Source organism: Rhizoctonia solani, chromosome 10, assembly GCF_016906535.1.
Source record: "Rhizoctonia solani chromosome 10, complete sequence".
Classification (NCBI taxonomy): domain Eukaryota; kingdom Fungi; phylum Basidiomycota; class Agaricomycetes; order Cantharellales; family Ceratobasidiaceae; genus Rhizoctonia; species Rhizoctonia solani.
This window is the reverse complement of record NC_057379.1, coordinates 923,543-950,438: the sequence shown is the minus strand read 5'-3', so window position 1 is coordinate 950,438 and position 26,896 is coordinate 923,543. Positions and strand designations below refer to the sequence as shown.

Genomic DNA, 26,896 nt, shown 5'->3' with positions numbered 1-26,896 from the left:
TATACAATGGATCAACCGTCTATTGCCATATGGTTTACAGAACGGTTGGTTGAGCTGGACAAAGGCACCAAACAGTTAGTTGTTTTATTATCATCATACAAATAAATAAAGTCGCCACTTACTGCTTCAGCAGGACATGGTTCACACATTCCAAACGGTCGACACACGACTTCGTCCGTGGCAGCAGCCAGTGCTGGAGCTACCCACATAAAGGTAAGGGGCACAAATAGAAATATTAGGGTTAGTCTAGTAGATATTTGCCATTAATTACATCAGTATGGATAAAAAGAGGAGCACTTACATACTCTTAGGCAACAACGGCATGTTGTGGTACTGTAACGGTGGTGGTGTGCTCCATCTCCCTAAGCAGCGCTAGTCGAATTACCCATCAGGGTTCGGCACAACCTCATTCAAGAGTGACCATCATCTCACACCATCTGGTGCGAATCAAAGCAAAGAGGGAAGAAAACCGTACGAATTATATATTGTTCGATGCATGCAATGGCACTTAGACATAGCCTACCAACTTCAGACAAGTAGACATCAAATTGGAATTAAGGCAACTTTTCTGTTACTAGCAACCGTCATTCATGGCCTCAAGACAACAGCGTACAACCATTCAGGACGTACCCGACTCGGACTCGGACGGTGATAGTCATGCCGTGGGATTGCCTAACACCGGTTCTCGTGGTGCACTCCTACAGGAAATCGGAAATGCATCTGGTAAGCTGTTTCTTCTACTTATCTCTATCGTGTGTCTCGTCTCGCCTCGATTTGCGTGTGAAAGTAAGAAAGCATTAAACTAAATAATATTTTGTCGTGTATTTTCTCAGATCCCGACGAACCTACTTTCGAGGCTCCAGTCGCAGGTGCAAGTGGTTCGACACCGATCTGGGCCCAGCATACAGTCCCACAATACCGAAACACTGCAGACCTCGAAAAGTACAAGCGGTAGGTACATATATCCTACCCTACACCACTCTTTTGTCCTCCCTTCCACTGGCTGTACCGCGTGACCCACACCTTTGCTCGCACGTCACAACCCACGCATGTATTTTTTATTTCAACACTTGGATGGTCCCATGACCGTAGATCTTACATCTTGATTTCCTAGTTGGACGTCATTATATCCGATATATTTCGACGCCAAACGTCCCTACGGTCAAGGCCAAAGGCGACTCGCGCGTGAGAAGAGTATATGGTGGCCGCAGAGTCGTGATATTGAAGTGGCCGCGCGGGTTCTTGGCATTCCGACTCTCCATGAGGTGTGTTGAACTCTCCGCTGGCTCTCTTTTGCTCCCTATACTTGGGCCGAGACTCAGTGCAAAGCTACGTACCGGTCTTGGTGACTTCCATTACTTTCTTGCATTTTTTACTTCCAAAACCGAGGTACTCAAGGGGTTATATGAAACCTTATAGCCCATGAAGCGACACCCTCAAGATTGGGAAAACCCAGGTCGCGTGAAGGTCTTATGGAAGGAGAACGGTCAAGTTTTGAATCAAAAGTTCAACTCGAGTACGCTTCCCCGCAAGATCACCCCCACATCAAAAGTCTAACACACACCTTCTAGAGAAACGACTCCTCGAAGCCATCGCCCTTCAAATACAGGCTCACAAACCGGACCAGGTTCCCACGCCCGAGACAAGTGCACCAATCAAGGCGCCACCTAAACCAACACAGGCAACCAAGTCGCCGAAGCATACCCAAGGTCCCATACAACGTAAATCATTCAAGGTACCTCAAGCCCCCCAGCCGTGGCCCAAGTTACAAGATCGTGTGAGCCCATACTCCCCCATGATCGACGGAGGGATATATGTGGATGCTGTATCGGTAAGTTAAACTACTCCCTATATTCAATACTGAGGCTATGAGAAAGTATTCTGAATAACTATCATAGAATGCATTGGCGGCTGAGAAGAAGGCAGAAACTGGGCCTGGCGCGATCGCGGGTCAGGCCCAAGGCCAGGCGCAGGCGGGAGCTGGTGCAGGCAAGGGAAAGAAGAAAGTCATCCGTGTGCGTGGATGAAACCCATCAATAGTTTGGATAAATGCGTCACGATAAGAAAGAATCATTTGTGGATCAGAGTTGACACAGAGCATTATCAATGTAAATGTAATAGGTAATTCACCCCTTCAAAGTCATGCCGTTCTTTCCTTGAAGCGTTGCTTCGTGTTATGGGTAAGACATACCGGGATTGAGTATCCGATATTTAAGTGTATATACACAATCACTGTTGAGGCGACGCAATTCTGACGCTTTCTTCGTCTCTCCCTGATAAATCCGTTAGCAAACTTATTAAGTTGTTGCACTAGCATTGTCAATTATCTTACCTGCATAGAACTTTTGTAAGAACGTCTGTCCCACCGCGCTTCCTTCGTGGAGATCTCGCAGTAAAATACCCATTATATGAGGCTCTTGTTTCCAGCAGTTCATTGTTTCCTGAGATTTAGGATTTAATTAGTACCTTATATTCGAGCCCAAGGCTTGAATCGCCGCCTCTCCCATTCAAGTCGTCGTTGATCAACCAGATTAAAACCGCACCTGATATTCTAAACGACCCTTGTGAATCCAAACATCTAGCACTGCCAAGTCGGTTACATATCGTATCTGCTCGAATCTCTCCCGAACACGGTGACGAAGGAGGGAAGGAGGAACGTTCAGACCGTAGATTGACACGATTTCGGGTGCCTTTATTTTCAATGTGTACGTTCCGATTTGAAGTATGAGCGTACAATTCGGTTTCGGGTCGGATGTATAGTGCCCCCATTCAAAGCAAGTTTGTGCAAACGTGAGAAGCGAGTCGCGCGGATAATCGTTTGGAATGACATACCGAGCGGTACCAGTCACGGTAAAGTTGGACAACACGACGGCGCGCGTCAAGAAGACTTCCGGATGACTGTGATACGCGGGCAAGGCGAGAAGGAATAGTGGTCATGGCGGCTTGGGTTGGGACGAGCCAATGAGCAATAATTGTTTATCCAAACTAAGCGCTGGGGGGCAGATGTCTGGCGCTTGTGGTGATTTGAAAAAGGACCATCCTTACCATTGGGAGTGCCCAGTAAGGTGAATATCGAAGTGAATAGCCAAATGCAAACGGACAGCAGCTGAGAACACAAGACTACAGAAGGTCCTTCGAAGTATCGGTCGGTGTGTCCGCCCAGTGGAGAAACACATTGTGCATGCACCTTGTTTGCGGTTGAATACCTTACCAACCCATTACCAAAGTTTGAGCGTTTTAAGCTCAAGAAAGTAAATTCCGAACCTGCGGTAGACAGTGGACATCAGACCATTCGTTATCGGCTTTCTATTAGAATTTCCGCAGCAACGACCACAAATCACTTTGGTCACACATAGGTAGGAGAACCCAGTATTTGAGCAAGATGAGGCATTACTTTACACGAAATGAAATAGACACTGTATGCATTGCGAATCAAAGAAAAGACGAATAAGATCGAGAGTAATCTAAGCAGCAGCTTTGCCAACGCCATTCACACCCCTGGTGCCAACAGCAATGTCCTTCATCGTCTCGGCCAGAGCGGCCACGGCTACCTCAACCTTGTCATTTGTGGGGGCTTCGTCGTTTCCTGAGAGTGAATATTTGTAGTTATCTGCGAGTACCTTGTGGATTCTTGAGGTGACCTCTGGAGATAGATCCGCCCCTAGCTCACGCCCTACAAGCCCTTCGGCGAACCAAGGTTTGCTCATGTAGTTTCGGAGTCTGGTAAACGTCGGTCAGTCAGGGGCGAGTTTCAATACAACAAAGCCAGCACTTACCCATCAGGTAGCATAATGATAACATTTTGACCCTCAACATCCCGCTCTGGAGATGCTTTTAACCATCGGAGTGCTCCAGCAATGGCAGAGCCACTGCTACCACCAATTAATAATGCTTCTCGTCTCATGACGTCTCGGACTAGCTTGAAAGCATCTTCATCCTGGACCTTGACCCACTGGTCGATCAATCCAGGTTCCCGGGATAGAACATCCGGTATAAAATCATACCTAATAATAGGTGAAAAAACATACCAACAGAGCAGAGGAGATACATACCCGATTCCCTCAATTTGATACGATAGGTCCTCTCCCTCCTTCAACTTATTTAAGGATTCAGGAAGAGCAAGAATACTGCCACGCTACCTCATCAGGAACTCAGCAACTGTAGTATTCAACCAACTATTATGTTGTACTCACCGGATCCACGCCAACCACCGTGCAGTCTTTGTTATACTTCTTAAGAGCCCTGGCGGTTCCGGAAATAGTGCCACCCGTGCCCGCGCCCGCAATAAAAACGTCAACATTTTGATTTCCGGGGAGAGATTCGATAGCAGCAATAATTTCAGGACCAGTACCCAGTTCGTGGGCGAGAGGATTGTTGGGGTTAGTGTATTGATTCAAGATAACAGCATTCGGAATTGCGTCCTTCAATCGCTTGGCGACGCCCAAATTGGATAGAGGGCTGCTAGACGCCGCAGCGGTAGGTGTCCGAACAATCTCGGCGCCGAGGGCCCGCATGGTAAGTTCCTTCTCCAAAGACATCTTCTCAGGAAGCGTAATGATGAGTGGGTACCCATGTACGGCACATGCCAACGCAAGACCGATGCCTGATTTGCTCATGAGCCGAATTGGAGAATGTGTCGACAATGGAGCTTACCGGTGTTTCCGCTGGTGGGCTCAATCACCACGCTCTTCCCAGGGATGAGCACACCGTCTTTCTCAGCCTGTTCTACCATACGCTTTGCGATCCTATCCTTTACAGACCCCCCAACTGACATGAATTCAACCTTGCCGACTGCCACATACTTAGTAATGCACATGAGAAAAAATGAGATATTTACAGAGATTGCTCTTAATTCCATGAGCCTTTGCCAATCGGTCCAATCGGCAAAGCGGTGTGTACCCAACGCCTTCACAGGCGTTATCAAGCACTAGTGGTCGGGTGAGGTTCGAGGTAGAAGGCGCCATAGCAGATATTCCAAGACAAGTTGTTGAAGTTGAGCTGTCGTGGCGGAATCTTATATATGTCCGTACCTCAGAAAGTCACGGGAAAAGAGTGCAAACGGTCGGAAAAGTTACCGGGCGGATCACGGTACACGGTCACGTGGATGATACTCAGGGTGTCATCTATGAACGTAATTCAAGGGACCGTGGTATGAACTTCCCTTCACACAACATAGCTAAACCCAAGAGCGACCTTTCAACGTCATATAATCTACTCATTCGTTCTTTGTCGGACGAAAAACATTCCCTAGTGCGATTAGATACGATCTGGTCATCGCGCAAGAGCTTGGATCAATGGCGTGCTCCATGCTGGCACTCCAACTACGGAAACCCATGGCATCCATGGAATTAGAACGGAGAGGGGCATCTGAAGTATATGCGTAAGTCTGATAGCTCAAGGCAAGGTCCGCATAAAGCCTGGTGTTTTATGATCATACAGAAGCGACCTATTAGCCCATCAGCCTCCTCGTAAGCCCGAAGGGAGCCCAAAATTTCCCTAGACACCGACCTGTGATGGCCTATGACATCGAATTCGTAGATTATTTGTATATGATGCTCGCTACGTTTCATTTAGGTATGTCACCGTCAAAGCAAAGTGCAAGTAAGTGCGCAATTTTAGTTGATTTGTGTCGCTTTATCTCCCAATCAATAACTTTGACTGGTTCTTTGGTTGGGATCCTCTATGCATAAAGCCGGTGGCCATCTTATTACAATGTCTACATGCAAAAGTCCCCGCACGCTGGCATTTATTATCGAAACGAAAAAGACATCAAATGGCGAGAAGCCATGTTGTTTCATGCGAGCGCAACATCCAGTAAAGCCGAAATTACGAGGAGCTCGCCATCGGTTCCTAGTTAGACACTTGGTAAGTTTCGGACCACGGTCGGCTTGAAGATCTTGGCAAGCAACAGACTCACCCCTTGACTTTTTATCTTTCTTGCTCCCTCAATAACACAAAGGCTTGACTGATCTACTTTCAGCTGGTCCTTTTTGGCTCCTGAACGATCCCGCATCTTGCCTCTTGGATTGATATCGAGTGTAGAATCAATATGTTCGTCATCTTCCGGCAGGTAGAAGAACCATCCCTCTAAACATGAGCGTAATTATGAACAAGATATAATGCCATTAACTCTATGAGAACTCACGTAAAATATTCCAGATCGGGGTAAGAGTGATAATATAACCACATGTGGCTCCTCCTGCAAATGATAGACCGGTATAAAGCCAATGAAGAACCCCGTATTTCCCGGAATGAATCTCATCTCTTATTTTTGTTTCCATTGATTCCATTGTTACATATAGGATACCAGTGAGAAGCATGAGAGCAGCTATAGATCTTAGCTTGAGAGGCATGGTCGTTGGGTCGAAAGCGATTGTTGGTATAGGGGCTTAGGCTTGGAGGTCATCGCAGATCCCTGAAACCCCCCTGATTATGGGACCAACTCAGTGGGAAAAGAGGCAATTTTGTTAGTATTAATATATTATGATATGATCGCTTAACTAGATGGTAATGATGATGGATTATTTTGGCGACAGCAGACTTTTGGAGTGGCAATATTCCTGGATGAATCGCATAGCTGCCTTCACAAACACTCAGGTTGCCATTCGTGAACTTACAAATGATTGATTGAGTTATAACAGAGTTGATATAATAAATTAAACCGTGCAGCAGTAAGGCCCAATAAAGTTTTCTATAATCGAGATAACACTTTTGCACGTAAGTTTCTTACGTAATACGCATATATTTTGCTCGGAGCAACAGTGAGAACAGAGATGTCTTCGGACGTAAAATTGGTTTTGATCTACTTGAGAACGCACATAAAAGATCAATAAAAGCTCACTGACCATCAAAGCAAAGTAAACAATACACAGTGTGCTTTCTGAGAGGATAAGTAATGGCAGAGTGACAGTCACGTACCCACCACACCGGGTTGCACAATGCCATATTCTCTAATTATGATCGGGAAAAGAACTGAACTGAAAACTAATTATGTCATTAAATCTCCATTGGATTGAACAAACGAATAGAACTGTGGTTCACAGGTCCGCGTGATCCCGGGAGTCTGAACAATAGCCTTTGACTTCGGACTATCATTATTGACTAGGTTTAGCTCATGGTGGTTACAATAGACAACCTGTGGGACCGTAAACACCCGAATGAAGGGCTTCCTATCCAATCCGGACGTAGTACACATCAAACAGACAATCCGGGGCACGAAGGCTATTGAACGCACCCAGTGCGTCACTTGATCGATCGGATTGAGCATGCTCTGTCTTCCAGCGCTGTACTTTCATTTCCTCGAAAACTCCGCCAACAAAGGTCCCATAACAAAGGTGAATCATTCTGATACGAGCAGCAAATGGATCGCCATAAACCAGGGGTGTGACCAGGGGTTGAGTAACGCTGAAGAGGTGAATATTGCTCAGAATTGCTTTCTATAGTTCAAATGCTTGAGAAATTCAAACTAAAGGGAATGACAATGGTGGCCTTACTCTAGCTATAGGGGGACGAAGCTTCCAGCTTGCTCTCATGGGAATGCTTTTCCTCAATCTTATGGAATTTCGATCGTGAAGTGACCATTGAATTCACTCCGCTCACCAATGCTCTCATGTGTCAAGTTATGAGTGTTCCTTCCCAAACAAAGCTGCTGATTCGGTCTGAAAGCCTCCAAATTATTTATGGATATTTGAGTCCGCGAAACTGCGCATATACGACATATAACTTGAATACAACTGTACCAAGGGCTTAGTTCATGCATTGTATCGCAGCTCCCAATGATAGTTTCAGCCTCTGACCTACTATTTTCCGGGACGCGCTGGGTTGGACAGACAATATTTCAACTCTAATAAAGTGCGTATACTGTATTTATGCAAAGGTTAGCATGCGCAAGGCATTCTGTACGTAGGATCGGGGGTTAGCTCTAATCACGAGGTCAAAAGCTGATCCCAAATACCGGATTAATAAACAGTGAATTAACCGAAGTAACCTAATCATTCATCAGCGTGTATTCCACCCTCTCAGCTGCTTGATCGAGTGCACTACAAAAATATCTTTATTTCCTCTCGGCTCGTTGCGATCAGACTCAAATAAGGTGAAGCTCTACAAAGTCTATCAATAATGATCAACTCTTGATAGAGTATTCTTTAAGATGACCCTAACCCAATAAACGACTGGAACTTTCCATAACACTGCATTTAAATTGTATGTGCATTAAGAAATTCGGTAACCAAGCTTTCCTCGCTCTCTATCTTGTACTAGTAGTTGGGTTTATGTAGTTTCGGGTTAAATTTTATAGATGTAATGTTGAAGTTTACTCAAGTGGGTAGTCATTGTTGGTACGAGCCCGATCGTGTGTGTAGAATAAATGGCGTAAGTTCAATAACTCATATATCTCTAGCTGACATGGTTGATCGGGTAGGAATCCTTGAGACGTTAAGAAACTGTATTCGTAGCAATACTCTTCTACATCTGATCTTGGCAGTGGGTATATTAATCGTCCCAAATACTGACAAAGAACAGAGTAATGTCATCAAAAATGCCTGAGCTCGGATTAACTAATCTACGTGTATTCTGAATGACACGAAACGCGTGGAATTAGAAGGGGGTGTAGGCTCAAGTGCTATGCTAGGGATCAGTTGGTCGGCCTAAAGCGCAGCCGGTGACGAAGCGAGCGGGTCACCGCATTACTGAGCTCCTCACTCCCCGAGGCCGAAGCAGTCGACATAACAGGACAACTACCCTTTTTGGTATATCTCACCCCGAGCTCGCCTCGGTTGACCCCCATGGCCGATACCACGTGATATAAGGCAATCCCCGTTCGCATCACGGTTTGCCTTTAGAAAGATGGCCGGGCAATTATGAGTCTTCCTCTGCGCCGAGCCACTGTGAGATATAAGTACGGGACTCGAGCCATGCTCAAGCCTCAGAATTCGAATTCCTGCTTCATTTTCATTCCTATCCCAGCTCATAGCATTTCTGAATCATGCACGTATTACTCCTTGGTGCCTCTCGCAACATTGGTTACTTTGTCGCGCAACGCCTCCTCGCAAAGGGGCATACATGCACCTTGTTACTCCGCAAGCCCGACGTGATGGAGTCTGACCCGTCTATGAAGGGCTACATCCAGAGTGGCTTGGCCAAGCTTGTACGTGGCGATGCTCTGGTCCGGGAAGATGTCCAGAAAGCGGTCAACACGGCCAACGCCGATGGGAAGCTAGAGTTGATATTCTTTGGTATCGGTAAGTCCACAAAGATTATCTACGTGTATTTATGGAGCTCTGACCTATTCTGTAGGCGGCGACCCATCGCTCTCACTCACAAAGGGGTTCGTTATCACCCCAGCCGACGTTACCACACGAAGCATGAACGTCCTTCTCTCTATCATCAAAGACTCGAACATTAGACCGCGGCTTGTAACCGTCACTTCGAACGGGCTCGACGAGCGTTCTCATTCGCTACTCCCCTGGCCACTCAAGGCATTTTATTCCGGGCTGTTGAAGGTGCCTCACGAGGACAAGATCGGACAGGAGAACACTATTAATCAAGCCACGAATATTGAAGGGTGGTTCGATCCGAAGAATGTAGTCATCGTGCGGCCAGCTCTGTTGACTAGCGGAGCATGTCTGGCGGATAAGGACTCGGATGCGTATAGAGTTGGGGATGAGCTCACAGGCGCTTGGACGGTATCAAGGGCGGACGTCGGGCACTTTGTAGTTGAGAAGGTGCTGGAGGATTGGAATAGGTGGGCGGGGAAGCCTTGGGTAGTTGCGTACTAGTCCGGGATTGGAGTTGATAAATGTATACTAGATATTATGAATGTTTCCCCCTAGTTCTAGCTATAGTGTGTCAATATAGATATGATGTGAGTGTGATGAATCTCTTATATTCAGTCCTCCCTGTTTCCCGTTGTTTTTACCGTACGCAAGTTAATTTTTGCTTTTTAGTTCATCCACTCCGGCTAGTCCTTGTAGGGCATACCAAACACGTTGCGCACACACTACTAGAAGGCTCATTAAATGGGTAAGTAAGAAATCAACAGTCTCCTTTACTACAAGATCAAGCTTTAACCCAGCCAAGATGGGAGCCGCATTAACTTGTACGCATATACCCACACTTGTATCAATCCCGCTCGATCTCGGTCTTGTGTCCAATCCGTGGAGAGACACTTCTTATGCATGCAGCCCCGTAAGTCCTCGGCGCATGAAACCAAACACATAATCGTACCACTCAATAGAAAAAAAAATGAACGCGTGTTAGCAAAGAAGCATTACCATACACACATGCATCACAAAAAAAGGTCCTAGTGTAGAGTAAATCTTACAGAAAAAAGTCTCTCAAAAATACCGGGGTAGTGAAACGGGATATATGAATCTATGAATCTATCCACGAGTGGAATTTTTTTCTAGTCAACCTCCTCTCAAGCCTTTTTATTCTTCCCGCACTCTTCCTCATCGCTCGCGTAGCCCCTGTCTACGCCTACACCTCTCTCTTCTTCTTTACCTTGTCCCGCCGTTGCATTTTTGCCCTCGCGAGCAAGTCTAGCCTGGCTTTCCTTGGGTGCTCGCTTGACGCGGGAATATAGACCCACATCTGGGTCGAATATGAATCGATATGTGAGCATAGGCCAACTTGGGTGACTCGGGATCGTGTCGTAGAATTCGGGAGCGAGTTTACGCAGTGCGGGAAGACGGGTCCAGGGGACAGAGGGAAAGTCGTGGTGCTCGTTATGGTATCCGACCTGTTTATTAATTGGTCCATTGATCAGTGACCAAAGAAAAAAAAAACGCATAGAGAAGTAAGGGGAAGAAGACTGACATTGTATGCCAATATATTCAAAGGGCCATAGTAAGAGTACGTTTCCTGGTCGAGCCCATCCCACAAGTAGTGCTCCGCGATGAAATGCGCTGCGCATGGGTGAAGACTTCCTGCAAAGAAACTGCTCATAATGAGATATATGAGAGCATGAGGGCCGAGCCAGAGGTACAGAACGAGGTCGAAGGCGAGTTGAGTGACGATCGAGAGGAAGTGGTATGGCGTTGGCTTTTGGGAACGGATGAATCCGGGGCGGAGGGCGTAGAAGAGGATTTGGAATGTACTGTGCGAGCAAGTGAAGTGTGAGTTGGGGCTATGCGCGAAAGGAGAAAGAGCAGGAACGGACCAGAAGAAGGCTTTGCCTGCTACGTTTTGCAAGCAAAGCATTTCGAGTCGGGACGGAAGGTCAGTGTCGATTCCGTCTTCGCCTAGATGTTTGTGGTGTTCAATATGGTATTGCTAATGACCCTCATTAGTACCTCGCTCGTGATCAAGGAGCACGACAAAAGGGGGCCCACCTTGAACGTAATGGCATACGGAATCCCAATTGGCAGATTCGCAAACATCGCGAATAGCTTGTTGGCTTTGACACCTTTAAACGCAAGGTTATGCGTTATTTCGTGAACAGCAAGGAACAGGTTGTGATTGGCCGTTCCTCCGATCGCGTATGATGCTAGGAGAAATGGAACCGAGAGCGGCGAAGCGCGTAGGACACGGATGAGGTAGTAGGCCGTTGCAATTTGAAGTCCCACAACACCAGATACAACGTATTTAGTTAGAGGCTCATAGCCCATGAGTTTTGTCACCTGTCCAGCGCAAAGTGAGTAGGATAGAATAGGAAAGAATCGAAGTGAATATACCTCAGGATGAGCTTTTAGGATGGCCTGCCTCCGACTCCTGTGTGGTTCTTCTGTCATTAACCATAGAAAATCCGAGGGATCTTGAGGTGCTTTGGGAATTTGAACATCTGCCGCAGTGGGGGATACCGTGACTGTTCGACGTGGATGCTTAGGGCTGGGTCGGCCTTCGGATAACGACTCGGCACCTCCAAATAGACTGAAATCTGCATTATTCAAGCTATTAGCACGCGTTGAACTAATCTGTAATCCCTGCTCACCTATTAGAGGCGCTGAGCTCGAACCCGGAGTCGGAGAAATCATTATAGCAGACACGGTCGTCGTCTGTCGGTGAAAAAGGATTCAATTAAGTAGCGCGAAGAGCCACGTGCGTTCAGGGTCCTCATCCGCATCACGTGCACCCCGTGTCAGGGTCCCTATACCTGATCGCAGACACTCGACTCGCCAACGATGGGCAAGAAGGAAAAGGCGGAACTCGCAGCTCGTCGCAAGGCATACCAGGATAAGTTTGGATTTCAGGCAACACCAGTAGAGCTTCCTCCTGGCTTGACTCTTCCACCGGGATTTGTAAATTTGGGAAATAGTTGTTTTTTGAATTCGACGCTGCAGTCGGTGAGTTTACTCCTTTGGTCCATGAGCCGGGCTGACTTGGCTTTTCCAGCTGACAGCGACACCACTACTCCAATCATTGATTACGTTTAACCCCCCACCTGACTTGGAGCATGAATCACACCTGTACCCGTCTCGCAGTCCAGCACTGACCAATGCCCGTGGTCCGCCCGGAGTGAAGAGAGAATGGGAACGAGGCATGCCCATTTCCGATGCATTTCTCAAGTTCGAAGACGAAGCTTTGTATGCCAGGCAGATTGGCAAGACGACGCTTACTCCCAGGTGTGTCCTATAGCGCTCGTCGGGTGGTCGTAGGGGCTGATACGGCGTCAAGGGAGTTGCTTGGTCAGATTGGTGCCAAGTATGAACAGTATCTTGGTGTGAGTGGTTACTTTGTGGACAGGAAACCACGCTTATATTCAGTGTAGTACAGACAACAAGATGCACATGAGTTGCTCAGGCATTTACTCGACGGAATGAGGATGGAGGAGCTTGATGTACGTCCGCCTGCCCCCTGTGATACTACTCTGCTCATATAGCATTACAGATGATTAAGAAACGAAATCTCCCACCATCCTCAACAACTAAACGACACAGTCAGAGTACGTCTAAATTTATTCGCTTCGGCGTTCTCATGTCAAACCGCCTACTTTTAGTATCAGCCAACGATGTGCCGACCTCCATCAACGGGACAAACGGGCAATCTTCCACCTCGATCGACTCTGACCCTCCTATCCCCTTTGCGGACATGGTATTCGGTGGGACGCTGGCGTCCATCCTTGTATGTGAAGGATGTAAACATGTGAGTAATTGCCGTCACCCTCTGTCAAACTATCCCATCTTGTCATCCTCTGGTCTGCATCATTACGTGCTGTGCCGTTTGTCCGGGTTTAGTGCGCGACGCGCGCGCAGCATCTCTCCTTTCCCCCTATGAACTACTACTGCGTCACTGCGCGCTGGCTGTGCACTGAGCCTAGGTCTCACGGATCCACACACATCGCGATGACCCGGAGATCCGTCCCAATTCAGGAACATCCCCCACGATCTCATTTGTCGTCAGCGCCAATCTCCTCTTTGGGGAGGTTGAATTTCATGTATTTGTCTGTCTTGGGGCTGAGGTTCAGCCATACTCGAGAGACCGAGATTCAGTATGCTGGAGTTTTCTTTGCCTTGGAGATTACACGTTTTGCATTCCAGATTTCACGCGTTGTGTTTCTCTCGAGCGAGTCGATCATTCTTGCTAATTGGTACTCGTTGTATAGATATCCCATACATATGAAGATTTCATGGATCTCTCGCTCAGTATCAAGCCGGACGATGTTAAAGAGAAAAAGGTAGGCATTCATACATCCAAGACTTGGTATTACGTCCCCTTGGACGGGGGACCCAAGTTATCATAACTACCGCACATCCTCGTCCAACCTCGGATCCGACTCAATTCCTCCTCTGCTTCACCGATGACGATCTAACGCTAATCCACTCGGGTACCCCAGCGCGACAAATTCAAGTTTCTCTACAAACTTCGAAAAGCGACTGCTCCTACCCCACCAAGAACTCCGCCCCCCACCATGCCGGTTTCACAAACTAGCCTGGCGCCAAGTGTGCCGTTCCCCTCTGCCGAAAACGAAGAATCGGCCTCGACGCTTGCTCTAGTCCCGGCTGAAGGCGCGGTAAGTCCTCCTTTATTTTATGTTTTTGGCGCATCATAAGGCAGTTAGGGATATGTCTGATATGTAAGGAGATAGGCAGCACACCCACAAGCCCGTTTGTCTACTGTTCAGATATCAACTGAAGACGGGCATGACCGGGACGAATCGAGTTCGGTGGGAGCGAGAATTGGGAGGAGAGTCTCGTTGCAGGGATGGAAACGAAAGGACAAGGATAAGGATAAGGATAAGAGTAAAGAGCGGGGACGAGAGAAAAGTAAAGAGCGAGGGAAGGAAAAGGATAAAGACAAGGACAAGGACAAAGAGGTATTGGAAGAACGGGTGTCTACGAGGCCTGGTTCGCCAGAACGCAAGCCTAGTCATGTTAATGGTAGGCCATTTTGGCTGGTATTGCTGATCTGGGAAGAGGACTGATATGGGGCTCTGGATCTAGGTATATCCCGTTCGGTTTCGCCTACTCGAAAGAACGAGGCTGCGTATTTGAGGAGAGTCTTGGCTGATACGAATGTCACCGGTCCGACGAATCCGTTGGCCCTGTTGAAAGGCACTGTAGATGGGCTAGGAATGTCAAGAGGTGTGTTTGGGTATACCCACTGATGGCTCAATCAACTGATCCATACGCTTCCTTGTATTCTCGTTTCTCGATCATAGACCCATTCACACGCCCTCCGCCTGACGACGTCTGGCTCAAACTCTCTTCTGGCCGAGGTTCAATCACAGATGCCCTTCGAAGCTTCACAGCCGTTGAGATCCTCGAAGGTGACAACTCGTTTGCGTGTCGGCGATGCTGGAAGATCGCACACGGCGTCCCGTTGGCCAAGAAATCAAGATCAAGATCAAGAACAGGAAGCGCAAGCGATTCTGCATACGCCTCGTCTGATTCAAGCTCCGACTCGGATTCATCGAGTGAAGATCAGGAAGAGTTGGAGAGACCCAGACCGAGCGTGGTGGTTCCCCTTAGACCAGCATCGACAAGTGGATTGGGTGCCGGTCCCGAACAATGGGCACGAGATACGGTATTGCCCCGTCCAAATTCAGCACCAATGACAGACGGACCTACTCACCTTACCGGACCGATCCCCGTAATAGAGATGACTTCCCCGGACGCTGAAAGGGCGAAACCTTTCCCGGACATTGATACCCCACCGCCGCCACGTCCTCCCCACCTTTCCTTTGTCCGCGGTGAATCAGCAACGAGCGTGAATTCATCGACGGAAGGACCAGCGATTATCGCCCCCGTCCCTCGCACACCCATCAGCCTCGCACAGCTCCCCGCGATACCGAGGTCCCAGCAGTACATCCACCGCCGAGCTCTCAAACGATACCTGATCGCTACTCCACCACCCGTACTTGTCATCCACCTCAAGCGGTTCCACCAAGTCGCAGGAGCGGGGTCCTTGCTCTTTGGATCTCTCCGAAAACTGGACGACTTTGTTGCGTTTCCGGAAGTGTTGGATATCGCGCCCTTTGTGGCGCCTAATCGGGAAGAGTACGGACTCAAGGGTCGTAGCAAAAGGGTTGGATGGTTTGGGCACAAGAAGGATAAGGAGGTGCCGGTAAAGTATAGGTTGTATGCTGTGGTTGTGCATATCGGGTCCATGGTACGTGCCGTTGTTGGTGCTGTTGTTGACTTGGAGCTGTATGTTAATGGGTCTGGCTTGTATAGATCGGCGGGCATTATATCGCGTATATCGCTCTCCCGCCCCAGCCGGTCGTTACTCCTGAAACCGAGGATGCGCCAAGTAATGTGGAGGAGCTCACGAGTGAAGCCAAGGACAAGGATGCGGCTGGCAAAGAGAGCAAGACAACCAAAGCCGAAGACAAGTACAAGCGACCGTGGGTGTACATTAGCGATACGACCGTACGTCCCGTATCGTTTGAAGAAGTGTCCAAAGCCAAGGCATACCTGTGCTTCTACGAGCGGTTCTATGACTAACTATGGACTTGCGAGTGTTGTCCTAATTTATCTATTCGGTGGTTCTGGGCTTGGAGGGGAGATAGATCTGTTTGTACGACGATGTTTTTGCTCTGTATGTTTGAATAGAAATATTCAATTTGCGTTTTTTTGTTTTGTTTTTGTTTTGTTTTTTTCACAAAAATCGATCAATATATGGTGTGCATGCTCATTCAAGATGTAGATGTATGCTATTGGACATTATACCAGTTGTTTACTTCGCATCCGTCACAGGTTTGGCTTCTTCAGCCTTTTGCCCAGTCCCCACGAGCTCAGACCGTAACGACTCGAGCTCTTGTTCTGTTCGAAGTGCGGTCGATAATGGGTGTAGCTTTTGCCCTTCGGCCCTAAATTCGTCAACCCTTTTGGATTTGACCACATCTTGCAGAAGATTGACGCCCTCCAGTAAGTCCTAATACAACAAAAGCTTCAAATTAGAAAACGTATGTTGTCAAGAACTGAAATATATGCGTACCTGAATAGATGCCTTGGCCTCTGGATGAAGGACCTGGAAGATCAAGCCCTCGGCCTCTGCTTGTCCGGGTTCAGCTCCATGGATCTTGAGTGCGGCTAGGGCACTTCCGAATTTTGCAACCGGAGTGGAGACACGTTGGAGGTACTGGGTGTTGAAGGCTTCGGGGGATTGTTGGAGCGGGATCAGCTCGTTGAGGGATTGGTCAATGGCTGCTTTGACCGAGGCATCGAGCGCCGTCTCGCTCGCAGCTATAGGATTATCGTTAGAATCGAGTGAGATAGCAGGGACGTGAGCTCACTTTGTAACCTAAAGTCGACGACTCGCCAGTGCAATTCGTGGTGATCAGGAGACAGCTTCTTGATTAAATTCAAGGCCTTCATTGCCTGGAGGTACTTTTCTAACCCAACATTAGGATGGGGTGGGACGATAGTACAAACTATACTCACTGCGCCGGATCGCAACGTCATAGACCATCAACCAGACGTCAACATCCTGAACCTGGAGCGCCTCTAGTGGTCGCAACAATTTCAAAGCCTGTTCGATTGGATTTGCCTGACTCAACAATTTCAGACCATCTGGGTCGTCGTCTTTTGGCGGAGGAATTTCTTCCTCTTTTGCATTGTTTGCTTTAATGATAAAGTTTAGCGCGTTCCGTCAGCCAGTCGAAGTGGTATTTCTTACACTTCTTCGGCTCTTTTGATGCAGCCTTGACCGCTTTGGCTTTCGCCTTTTTCTCTTCAGACGTTAGCTCTAACATGGTGCGTCAGCAAACCATAAATTCCGAAAGTGATAGGCGTACTGGGAGTGCAAGCGGCAACAAGACTGGGATCGTCGTGTAACCGAATGTAGATCTTAAGCGCCTCATTAATACCATTTCACCAATATTGGCTTTGTCCTACCTTGACCGCTTCAACTGCCGCCTTTCTGTATGCGTTATGTTCTCTAATGCGATCCTCCCAGCGAATCGTGCTGAACCCCCTAGTCAAAACTTTTGAATAACCAACCGCGAGATAGTACCCACTCGGTGTAAATATTCAAAGTATACTTCCGTATGCAATAAGAGTGGAAGTCATACTGGTCATCCCAGATGTCATCAAATATCTATGTTGAATTGGGTAAGTTGGTCGGAAATAAATAAACAATCGACTCGCCTGCGCAACAGCATTATACCGCTTAAGCGCCATAGGCACCCTACCAGCCCTCTTGTGCGCGTCTCCCTCTTGAAGTAGGTACACAAGCGATTGCATTTCTGTCAGGTCGGTACTAGGGCTCACAGCATCTTTCTAGCCCAACCATAAGGATAATACAATAACGACAATGAGATTAGGCTTACCCTGGTAAACAAACCCAGTAGATTTTGAGCATCCTCGACTCTTCCGGTACGCATCGCGTATTTGGCGGATTTGCCGTTGAGCCATCGGTCTTGACCGTCGAGCAGTCTTCCAGCTTCTACCGCTAGAGAAGCGCGCACGAAATCACCAGCGCGTTTCAACGCTCGCCCTCGCGCGGTGTATAACTCTGGTAGTGTTGGTGTATGTGCAATGGCTGTATCCAAAATAGAGAGAGCTTTCTCTTGGTTACCACAGTAAGAGTAGTGTTGTCCGAGGAAGTAAAGCGCCCAAAGGTAGGTGGTAGGTGGTTCAGGCTTTGCTTCCCCGTTGGTGGCTATAACACATGAATACTAAGCTCTGTTTCTTCAAGTTTGTTTTTTTTGTAAACCTACCAAGTTTTGGCTCCTTTGGTTCATCTTGAGGCTTGAGCTTGGGTAAGAAGCCTTCTACAATTTCTCCTACAACCACCCGCTTCTCGTCTTCTTTGTACAAAGATTTGATGTCTACAAATAGCGACGGAATTCCTCGCTGTAGGCCAGTCCAAATGTAGGGCTCAACAAGCCCTCTGAATTCTTCACCCAATGCAACGTCCAGTGAAAGTCGCTTGGGGGCAGTAGCACCTGGGTATTGTGTCACGAGCTTCTTGAGTGAAGCCAATGCAGCAGATCGTGACTCGCCGGTCAAATTATCTAGTTGCTCCATATCAGACTTTTGAACCCCTGCAGAATACTCCAGCGTATTCTTACCGAGATCAATATCCTGGGTAGACAGGAGCCCTCGATAGTATGCGTACGACTCGTAATTCTGCTCTATTAAAGTTGTCCATTCATGCGCGGCTTCCGCTTTCCTGTTTGCCTGGCTGAGATTGCGAGCTGAGGCCGGGTCAACGAATTAACCATGAAGCTTAATGCACGTATCACGCACCCCTAAATTCAACAATGGCCGTCCGATCGAGAATCTGCCTTTGCTTCGAATATACATCCAGTGCTGCAAGTACTTCCTCATGTTTTCCTAAATTCTCCATGATGCGCAAATGATACAAAAGCAACTCCGAGTGTTCGAAATCGTAATCCGGAACGTTCTATATGAAAAATCAAGTTTGTCATGTTAAGTTCGATACCAAAACCGAAGTACCCACCTTGAGCATTGATTTGTAGCTCACTAGAACCTTGTCGGCTCTCTCGAGGTCATCATTCATTTGGTAGGCTACGGCAAGGGCAACCCAACTTTGTCTCATGGTTGGCCTCAATGCCAGTAGGGTGTGTCGCGTTTGCACAAGTTGATCGAACTGCCGGAGCTGCATTTGCAGCTGGGCAGCGTCTCGGAGGATATTCATATTGTCCTAATTTTTACCACATCACGCATATGTGGATATCCGTTTCTAAATATAGAACTCACCACATCGTATTTCAATGCCCTGCTATACGCACCCAGCGCTTGCGCATAATTCTTGTCCTGCTTCAAGACCAGACCATATACATGCCAGCAGATGTGGGATTCTAATCCAAGTGCGAGTCCTTTCCTGACCAGTTCAACACCTTCATCTCGTTTACCTGGCATGTTTGTGAACACCAGCCCTTTCATGCATATCGTCTCTGTGTAATTAAAGTTGACACAAAGTAATATGGTGTCCTGGTAAATCTACTTACCCCCATGGGTAGGTGCCTTCTTCAATATAGTGTCGGCCGTCTTAATGGCCTTCTTATACTGCCTAGTCTCGTAAAGACTCTGTGGACAAGGGTGTTATGCGTATATTCAATATTATCCATTTAAATGAACTGCGTACCAACAGTTCCTTGAACAATGATTGTTCCTTGGAAGCAAGGACTACCGGCTTGGGGAGTGCCTTCGGTGGCATTTCGTCCGCAAGACTGGGGCGTTTTATTGGGTGGTTGAACGAAAATCTGTTCGATGAGCTCAATGCCTCTTAGGCGCCGGTCCACGGTCTACGAATTTGTTCAGTTTGAATCATTGAAATTACATATCTTGTCTTTTGCTTTTCGTTCTGCCGCCGTCCTTGTGCTTAAGCAGATAGGCACCGTATGTGATATCGCTGCTGTGGATAGGGACTCAAACGATACACATATAACACTCATAAATTACCATGGCCGCATCTATTCAGACATTAGGAACTGATTTTGAAAACTCTCGTGACGACACTACTGTTTACACCCAATCAGCAACACCAAACACTCTCACAGCTAGTCCAGTGTCAGAGAATACACCGTTACTACCACAAAAGCATAGAGATGGACGTCTAATTTACACTATCTCTATTATCAAGGCTGAGAGCTGGGTGAGTTCCATCAAAGCAGGCCATATACGTATTTAGCCCGCTCTATGTTATTCCCACAAATTCGGTCAGGTCTTACTCCGTTACGCTCTCCCAATATTTGGGTAAGCTTGTGTGCTTATTCGTACTCCTGCCCAAGTTTGAATACTTTTCTCATAGAACTCAGATCCTTGAGTATTCCCTCATGATGGCCTCGGTAATATCAATCGGGCACATATCAACTGATGCCCTTGCGGGCTCCACTTTGGGGTCTATGACAGCAAATGTGACAGGTTTAAGCATAATCCATGGTTTTGCGAGCGCGCTTGATTCATTGTTACCACAAGCATGGACTAGCGGCCGGCCTGAGAACGTTGGCCTCTGGACCCAAAGAATGATGGTGTTGGTTACACTAATACTAGTTGTAAGTACAATCATGAATTATCACGTCGGGCCAATGCTTACTACAGCATAGCCTATTCTCTTCATTTGGTTGAACGCCGAGGCGATACTACTAAAGCTCAGGCAGGAGCCAGCCATTGCACACCTGGCTGGGGTGTATTTGCGTTGGTTCAGTTTCAGCTTACCAGGCCAAGCTATTAGCATAATTCTAAGGTAAGCAGTTCTGTTGGCCCCTTGGTACCTGGCATAGACATCCGCCCACACTTCTAGACGATTTTACCAAGCACAAGGCCTCGTGCACATCCCTACCATGATCATGGCCGTAACCGCGCCTATCAACGCTCTATTGTGCTGGCTCCTTGTATGGGGTCCAGAGCCCGTGAATGCTGGGTAAGTCTGGACTTTAATATACAGAAACCTGGCTTTGGTTACTCTGATCGATGGACATATATAGCTTCATCGGAGCCCCAATTGCCAGCAGTTTATCGTTCAATTTGATGGCCATCATTTCGTTGGTATATGCACGGTGGTTCATCCCAAACACCGCATTTCACCCTATCAATAGACAATGTTTTCGTGAAATCGGAAAGCTATTCAGGCTGGGGCTCTCAGGAGTGGGACAAATAGCTAGTGAATGGTGGTCCTGGGAATTCGTAGCTCTGGCAGCCTCCCAGTAAGTCTACTATGGTTCCGTATTGATTTCTCCTTCATTCATACGGTGCAGACTGGGTCCCGTCCCGCTGGCGGCGCAGAGCGTTCTTCTAACATCGAGTTCAACTGCATTTCAGACACCCTACTCCCTTGGAATGGCTACCACAGTAAGGGTAGGGAATCTCCTAGGTTCAGGACAAGCACAGATGGCCAAACTAGCAGCTGAAACTGCCATCGGGATGTCGTTGATAATAGCTCTAACCCTTAGGTATGGATCAATAATCTATTGGACCTTACCCCAGTCTAAAGGGCATCATCATCCTAGCACGATCTTTATGACCTTCCGGACCAATTGGGGATATTTGTTCAACAACGATGAAAACGTTGCGTCGCTTGTTGCGTCTGTACTTCCTCTAGTTGCGCTTTTCCAGGTATACTCCGTTTTCAACCTGGCCGTATTCTTGCTAACTACTAACCCTTTAGGTTGTTGATGGAGCAACAGCTGTAAGCGACGGTGTTCTAAGAGCTCGGGGAATGCTCGGCCTCGGTGCCATAATCAATATATGCTCATATTATATTATTGGTAAGCTCGAAATCATAAGGGCTCACATCCCAAGTAAACCAAACATATGGTTTAGCTAACAAAGTAATACACAGGTTTACCTGTCGGTGTTGCGTTGGCATTTTGGGCTGATCTAGGACTCAAGGGGCTCTGGGCTGGACTTGCTATTGCACTATTCTGTGCAGCCGCCATCTCAATATTTGTCGTATACAAAACTAACTGGAACCTCGAAGTTTCTAAGGTGCGAGAGAGGCTGGCTGAGAACACGAGGGAGCCGCCCAAGTCTAGTTAGTTATACATCAACGCCCACGGTTTCCTCCGACAGTTAATTTCCCATTTTGCTGTAATCGCACATCCACCTCGGTATCGTTGTAGACCTACAGGCTCAGGAATACTATAAATAGCGACTGTTAACAACGGTCGGACGTCACCTGCCCCCACGAGCTTCGTTTAAAACATCGACGCAGATCATTTCTCGACTAATTCTGAAAGTGATATTCAAGGTCTTGATCTATACGATATAAGATATACAAACCTAACCGACATATTGGCGATCAGTCCTACCTCAGTTTAAGGCGTTTGGCTTTCAGGACAGTGTATGGTGATCGAGCATGCCTAAGTCGATTATTTGACTATAACATCAACTAAAATGACCTTTATCGCATGTCGTGAGGTCTGTAAGGTATGCTGGGGTCCATGCAAACGTCAACGCCTTTGACCACCCTTCGCATAGTCAATCTCTACGCCACACCCCAGTGTATGCGCCACAAATTAGTCTTAGCGTGCCGTGGTACCGTGTGATTAACTGGGCCGATAGATTAACCGGAAACAACGCCCTTCCCTCTCAGATATCCCATTCTATGGCAACCAGTTCAGAGTTTATATTATCGATACTTCGTGAGTTTTCTATATGCGGGAAGTATACTTGTCAAGGACGAGAGTCTGGATGCCCAATATAATATTCTCCAGAACGTGATCGTTTTCGGCCGCAGTTCCTTGATGTCCACCGGGGAGATAATTTAGCTACAAGATCAAGCGGCCTCGGCAGGCTGCACCGGAGGCCGAATTTGGTAGCTTCGGGAAGACGTGCACACGGGGGGACTAACCCTGGTGCCAATTGAGGATCGTCAAGGTCATTACGATTATGGGTAAATGCATCAATTCTATGGTAGCGTTCAAATGTATGCAAATGAAAATTGATTTTTCGCCGACCTGGTGGAAACATAACCGTAATGTAAGCATATCCAGAACCCACTCTCGTTGCAATTTGGCTTGCTTCGTCGTGTATACGTTAACTACATATGGCCTCAGTGTTCAACATGTGTCAATGGCTGCGATAAGGTATTGTTTCCGGCAAGCCATTGGTTTTTTGGGGATATGCTTATAGGATCTGAATATATTCACCCTTCTTGCTTTTGGAACATCCGGGAGTGTTATCGGCGAATTCAGTTAACCTTGAGCATAGTCGCGTAGCGCATATCCTTCGAAAGCCAAGAAAATCGCCCAAATTGAAAATGAACTAACGGGAACGAGGACATGTCTCGCGTTTTGCCTTGGATTCAAAGCAAGTGACATTCCTCCATCCTGAGATCTCAACCCTGGAACCAACTCGGAATTAGTTAAACACCTTTCAGAATACACACATCATCGTCTCGGGCACTACAGATGCCCTCCCATCTCCACGTCGACTCCACTAAACCTGGATGGAACTTGGACGTATATCCGATAATCGATTTTACCAATTGATAGGACCCCGATGAATCTATTAAATAGAAAGGGGCGAAGACAGGCTTTCTCACAACCGATGGTCCTCGCCCTTGGTTCAGGCTAGTGGTTTAGATTTGAGTTTGTGGAATTGTATGGGTTGATGGAAACCTGCTTGTGGGTAAAAATCTTTTAGTCGTAGTTGGCCGATCATAGTTCAACACTAAACCATATAGTAGTCGTCCGGATTGAAAATATTTCAGGCCGAAAGCCAAGATCTTTAAGGTATCACTTACAGTGGCCGGTTGATCACAAAAAACCACGATACCTGCATTGCATGCTACATACATCTATGTTACCTTTCAGACTGGCCTCGCCATTTGCTTCGCCGCGGGTAGATACTGGATAAGCAGCTGGTGATGGGTTTGATGATGTTTATGAGTTTCGGTCGAGCGCTGTGTAAATGAGCCAGCACGAGAATACTATACACATGTGCCTCACAGAACCTTGGACACAAAGCCACGTATATGCGTAAGAAAATTCAAATTAGACTACCATACATCACGTCGAGTTGTTTCGACAAATAAAAATACATTTAATCGGACAAAAGGCAACCACCTGTGCACCATCCTGATTGTATCACCAATCATAAACAAGTTCTAAAGAATGAGTGGAGTAAAAATGACAGAGAAGCACATATTAACTATGATGTTATCATATCTCATACTTTTCGCTTCATAAACCTCATAGGATCGAACGAAGAATTGAAATCAATGGCTTGAAATCTCAAAAACCAACCGCTTTCCTGCATACTCCGGCAAGGACATCATTCTCATTGCGTCCGTCGCACAGGCCCGAAGTCCGCCATCGAGATGTACTGCAGGTGGGTAAACCCACTCTTCCTTTCGAAGGAGTTCTCCCAAGAGCGGCCACATGCTCTCCTTTCCAAAATTGAAAGAGAGTGTGTCTTTGCCAGTGTACTAAACTCACAACGGGCCATAAGTGCTTATCAGAAAGGGATGGAACAAACAACTTACATCATGGCAGCGACCAAACATGACGGGCTTAACCTCTACTCCATCAGGCATGGGCGTATTCACAGGCAAGAAGGTCGCAATTTTGGCTCCCGAGGTCACCAAGCGCGAGATGGGCTCAAGAGTGCAGGGCATCGATACGGTATCTATCACCTTGTTGAACTTTCGAACTCCAATCGAGCTGCGGATTTCATCCACAACATTGGGATCTCTGTAGTCGAAAAACCTTGGACAATGTCAGCTAACGAAACTATCATCATACGACAAATGGGACTCACTTAGTGCCAGCTGGACATATTTCAGTCAGTTCAGAGTGACGTTCACGGGCAGCAACTACGAATAGGTTCGTATATCCCGCACGCCCGAGCAACTGCAAAGCGGCTCGACCTGCGCACGTTGCTCCACCCCAGAGTAAAATAGGCTCGTCCATTACGTATACTGGGGTTCCTGTTCGAGGAAGCGGTGGAGGAAAGAACGTATTAGGAACGCCACCCCCAGCCGACAAACTCCAAGCGTCCGGCTTGGGGGCGGTCGTGACAATGCTGGGCGTGGTACGGCTGGGTGCGATATGGGTCGTGACACCGTGTGCTGAGTAGTGGATAGAGGAATCATGACGATCAGCTGGTGCCAGATCTGGCTTCATGCCAACATCGAGCGAATAGTTGACTCGCTGACCGAGCGGGCTTTGGTCTCTGACTCGATAAGGTGGGCTACCGCGACCACGACCTCGGTTGGCTAGCGTTGCGGGAACACGGAAAGGAGATGTTGCCCCTCTCACACTGGAGGCGAGAGAGCGAGTCGGCTTGGAAGGGACTGAGCCCGAAGAACGAGGCCGGATGGTTGCCACCTCGCTTGGGTGGGCAGGGAGTAACGGATAGCGATCGTAAGTGGGTCCTAGACCAGGGTCAGGTGCTGACTTAACACCCATCCAAGTTGACAACGACTGTTGGGCTCGTAGTGATGGTTCGGACCCTCGTCTACCGACAAGGCCCACATTTGGTGCACGCAAACAAGGATATGACGAGCACATTCCCGTCGTTTCGGAAGTCGATACGGACGTGTTGGAATCATCAGATCCAGTACGTCCCATACTCGTGCTGGCGCTGGTGGTGCTAGCGCTGTCCGTTCCGGTCGACCCTTGAGGTGTGAGCCGAGCCGAGCCAAACCTAGGGCCGAAGTCCAAACCAAGACCTGTCGTCACCAAACCCAGTGCATTGCGACCTTCACCGATAACTTCAAACCGTCGGAGCGCGCCCCTGTCTTCCCAGCTGGATCCCCATCGCCTATCCTTTGCCTCATGAGTCACATCAAAGGCGCCCCAGGATACTGGGTGACTGCTCCCCCATGAATCGGACCCGATAGTAGAGCCCTGTTTTCGGTGTGGGCGCGTGCCATATCCAGGCACATGAAAGGCGGAATGCTGTGGTCCCTGGTTCCGGCGTTTCTCGACTTCTTCAGTAAAGGCGCGAGTGAGAGTGGCATGAACATATGCGTCACGTTCTTCGCGGGCCTTGGCTTGCCGCTCTTCTTCTTCTCGTCTGAGCCGCTCGGCCTCGGCTTTCTTAGCAGCCGCTTCGGGAGAGAGGGTGGCCCCCTCAATAGCTGAAACCTTGGGTTTAGGTAACCATACGCCATCTCGGATTGTGCCTGCTTCGAGGTCCCATCCAAACGTGGCGCCATTGCCAAGAGCGGCCATAGCACTCTCCCATATGCTTGCTGCTGACTTTGTGGGAGGGGGCGGAGGGGGGTCAGGGTACTTGAGCCCGAGCTCAATAGCAATGGCAATGGAGGCGCCGGCAAATGCAGTGGGCACAGTGCACGCCTTGTCGAAAGAAACATGACCCGGGAGCTATAACTCATGCGTCAGACCAAACGGGGAGGGCAAGTCATCGTGCGAAGTGCATGTACCTTGGTGCACAAATCGGCGCGAAGAAGAGCATATTCCTGCCACCCCGACACTTCTTGTCTGTGTTGTCTATGCGTCAGCCTAATGCTCGGATGGGAGCGAACATCGACTTACCCTTCTATGAAATTGACAGCAACAGCAACTACTCGGTCACCAACAGCGAGGTTTTCAACGGCGGGGCCAATCGACACGACTGTGCCAGCATACTCGTTACCACCTACCCAAGGCCATTCTTGGGCGAGGATCCCATAGGTGAGTATCTTGTGATCAAGCGACTAAGAGAATATCAGGACTGAAACCTAAATATCCACTAATTGCAACTCACATTCATCGTCGCTGCAGCTACCCTCACAACCACGCGCCCCTAAATACCGGTCAGAGATAAATAAACGACAGAAATCACATCAACTTGCCGGTCCTGGTGTGGGGATATGCATGGGTTGGAGTTGGAGAGGACCGCGAGCGCGGGATTGGACGAGCGAAATCTGTGTAGGGGGGTGTATCTGGGTCATCGAGAAGCATGGAAGGAGAGAACAAGTAACACGTATAGCTATATATATATGCAGTCGACGACCAGTAACGGGCAGTCACACTGGCCGTGTTCACGGGTGCTCAACGGACATCCGCAATGGCCAATGAATTCGAATTCCCTGATCACGA

The 26,896-nt window shown here is 48.0% G+C and overlaps 10 protein-coding genes across 10 annotated transcripts; 4 read left to right on the top strand and 6 right to left on the bottom strand.

Annotated features, from left to right (window-relative positions):
- Positions 1-590: 590 nt before the first annotated feature.
- RhiXN_08485 (signal recognition particle SRP19 subunit) lies at positions 591-2,027 on the top strand (the record flags this gene model as incomplete). Its single annotated transcript, XM_043328301.1, has 6 exons — positions 591-723; positions 834-951; positions 1,115-1,265; positions 1,420-1,516; positions 1,572-1,831; positions 1,899-2,027. The coding sequence occupies 6 exons, from the start codon at positions 591-593 to the stop codon at positions 2,025-2,027; spliced, it is 888 nt and encodes a 295-aa protein (XP_043183686.1).
- A 202-nt stretch (positions 2,028-2,229) lies between these two features.
- RhiXN_08484 (NADH-ubiquinone oxidoreductase 14,8 kDa subunit) lies at positions 2,230-2,937 on the bottom strand (the record flags this gene model as incomplete). The annotated part of the gene is made up of 3 exons (XM_043328300.1): positions 2,230-2,273; positions 2,333-2,441; positions 2,833-2,937. The coding sequence occupies 3 exons, from the start codon at positions 2,935-2,937 to the stop codon at positions 2,230-2,232; spliced, it is 258 nt and encodes an 85-aa protein (XP_043183685.1).
- A 527-nt stretch (positions 2,938-3,464) lies between these two features.
- Positions 3,465-4,964, bottom strand: RhiXN_08483 (cysteine synthase; the record flags this gene model as incomplete). Its single annotated transcript, XM_043328299.1, has 6 exons — positions 3,465-3,720; positions 3,777-4,004; positions 4,053-4,135; positions 4,194-4,603; positions 4,654-4,791; positions 4,838-4,964. 6 exons carry the CDS (start codon positions 4,962-4,964, stop codon positions 3,465-3,467), a joined length of 1,242 nt encoding a protein of 413 aa, XP_043183684.1.
- An 862-nt stretch (positions 4,965-5,826) lies between these two features.
- Positions 5,827-6,353, bottom strand: RhiXN_08482 (uncharacterized protein; the record flags this gene model as incomplete). Its single annotated transcript, XM_043328298.1, has 3 exons — positions 5,827-5,850; positions 5,918-6,087; positions 6,146-6,353. The coding sequence occupies 3 exons, from the start codon at positions 6,351-6,353 to the stop codon at positions 5,827-5,829; spliced, it is 402 nt and encodes a 133-aa protein (XP_043183683.1).
- Positions 6,354-8,983: 2,630 nt separating this feature from the next.
- Positions 8,984-9,776, top strand: RhiXN_08481 (NAD(P)H-binding family protein; the record flags this gene model as incomplete). Its single annotated transcript, XM_043328297.1, has 2 exons — positions 8,984-9,239; positions 9,295-9,776. 2 exons carry the CDS (start codon positions 8,984-8,986, stop codon positions 9,774-9,776), a joined length of 738 nt encoding a protein of 245 aa, XP_043183682.1.
- Positions 9,777-10,417: 641 nt separating this feature from the next.
- RhiXN_08480 (Fatty acid desaturase) lies at positions 10,418-11,972 on the bottom strand (the record flags this gene model as incomplete). The annotated part of the gene is made up of 5 exons (XM_043328296.1): positions 10,418-10,738; positions 10,816-11,271; positions 11,331-11,618; positions 11,673-11,875; positions 11,930-11,972. 5 exons carry the CDS (start codon positions 11,970-11,972, stop codon positions 10,418-10,420), a joined length of 1,311 nt encoding a protein of 436 aa, XP_043183681.1.
- Positions 11,973-12,119: 147 nt separating this feature from the next.
- On the top strand, positions 12,120-15,881 carry RhiXN_08479 (ubiquitin carboxyl-terminal hydrolase; the record flags this gene model as incomplete). The annotated part of the gene is made up of 11 exons (XM_043328295.1): positions 12,120-12,281; positions 12,331-12,560; positions 12,613-12,658; positions 12,707-12,775; positions 12,826-13,059; positions 13,541-13,612; positions 13,772-13,948; positions 14,024-14,315; positions 14,379-14,519; positions 14,597-15,546; positions 15,612-15,881. The coding sequence occupies 11 exons, from the start codon at positions 12,120-12,122 to the stop codon at positions 15,879-15,881; spliced, it is 2,643 nt and encodes an 880-aa protein (XP_043183680.1).
- A 232-nt stretch (positions 15,882-16,113) lies between these two features.
- Positions 16,114-19,563, bottom strand: RhiXN_08478 (NMDA receptor-regulated protein; the record flags this gene model as incomplete). The annotated part of the gene is made up of 16 exons (XM_043328294.1): positions 16,114-16,311; positions 16,375-16,622; positions 16,673-16,771; positions 16,821-17,000; positions 17,056-17,124; positions 17,174-17,225; positions 17,274-17,343; positions 17,396-17,475; positions 17,565-17,657; positions 17,708-18,039; positions 18,098-18,577; positions 18,630-18,786; positions 18,844-19,047; positions 19,104-19,300; positions 19,355-19,433; positions 19,492-19,563. 16 exons carry the CDS (start codon positions 19,561-19,563, stop codon positions 16,114-16,116), a joined length of 2,610 nt encoding a protein of 869 aa, XP_043183679.1.
- A 246-nt stretch (positions 19,564-19,809) lies between these two features.
- RhiXN_08477 (MATE efflux family protein) lies at positions 19,810-22,493 on the top strand (the record flags this gene model as incomplete). The annotated part of the gene is made up of 11 exons (XM_043328293.1): positions 19,810-20,001; positions 20,071-20,102; positions 20,158-20,401; positions 20,453-20,592; positions 20,650-20,769; positions 20,834-21,052; positions 21,104-21,298; positions 21,356-21,461; positions 21,514-21,613; positions 21,688-21,833; positions 22,410-22,493. 11 exons carry the CDS (start codon positions 19,810-19,812, stop codon positions 22,491-22,493), a joined length of 1,578 nt encoding a protein of 525 aa, XP_043183678.1.
- Positions 22,494-24,066: 1,573 nt separating this feature from the next.
- RhiXN_08476 (alcohol dehydrogenase) lies at positions 24,067-26,748 on the bottom strand (the record flags this gene model as incomplete). The annotated part of the gene is made up of 7 exons (XM_043328292.1): positions 24,067-24,276; positions 24,334-24,556; positions 24,609-26,179; positions 26,239-26,296; positions 26,351-26,511; positions 26,562-26,578; positions 26,646-26,748. The coding sequence occupies 7 exons, from the start codon at positions 26,746-26,748 to the stop codon at positions 24,067-24,069; spliced, it is 2,343 nt and encodes a 780-aa protein (XP_043183677.1).
- Positions 26,749-26,896: the final 148 nt, after the last annotated feature.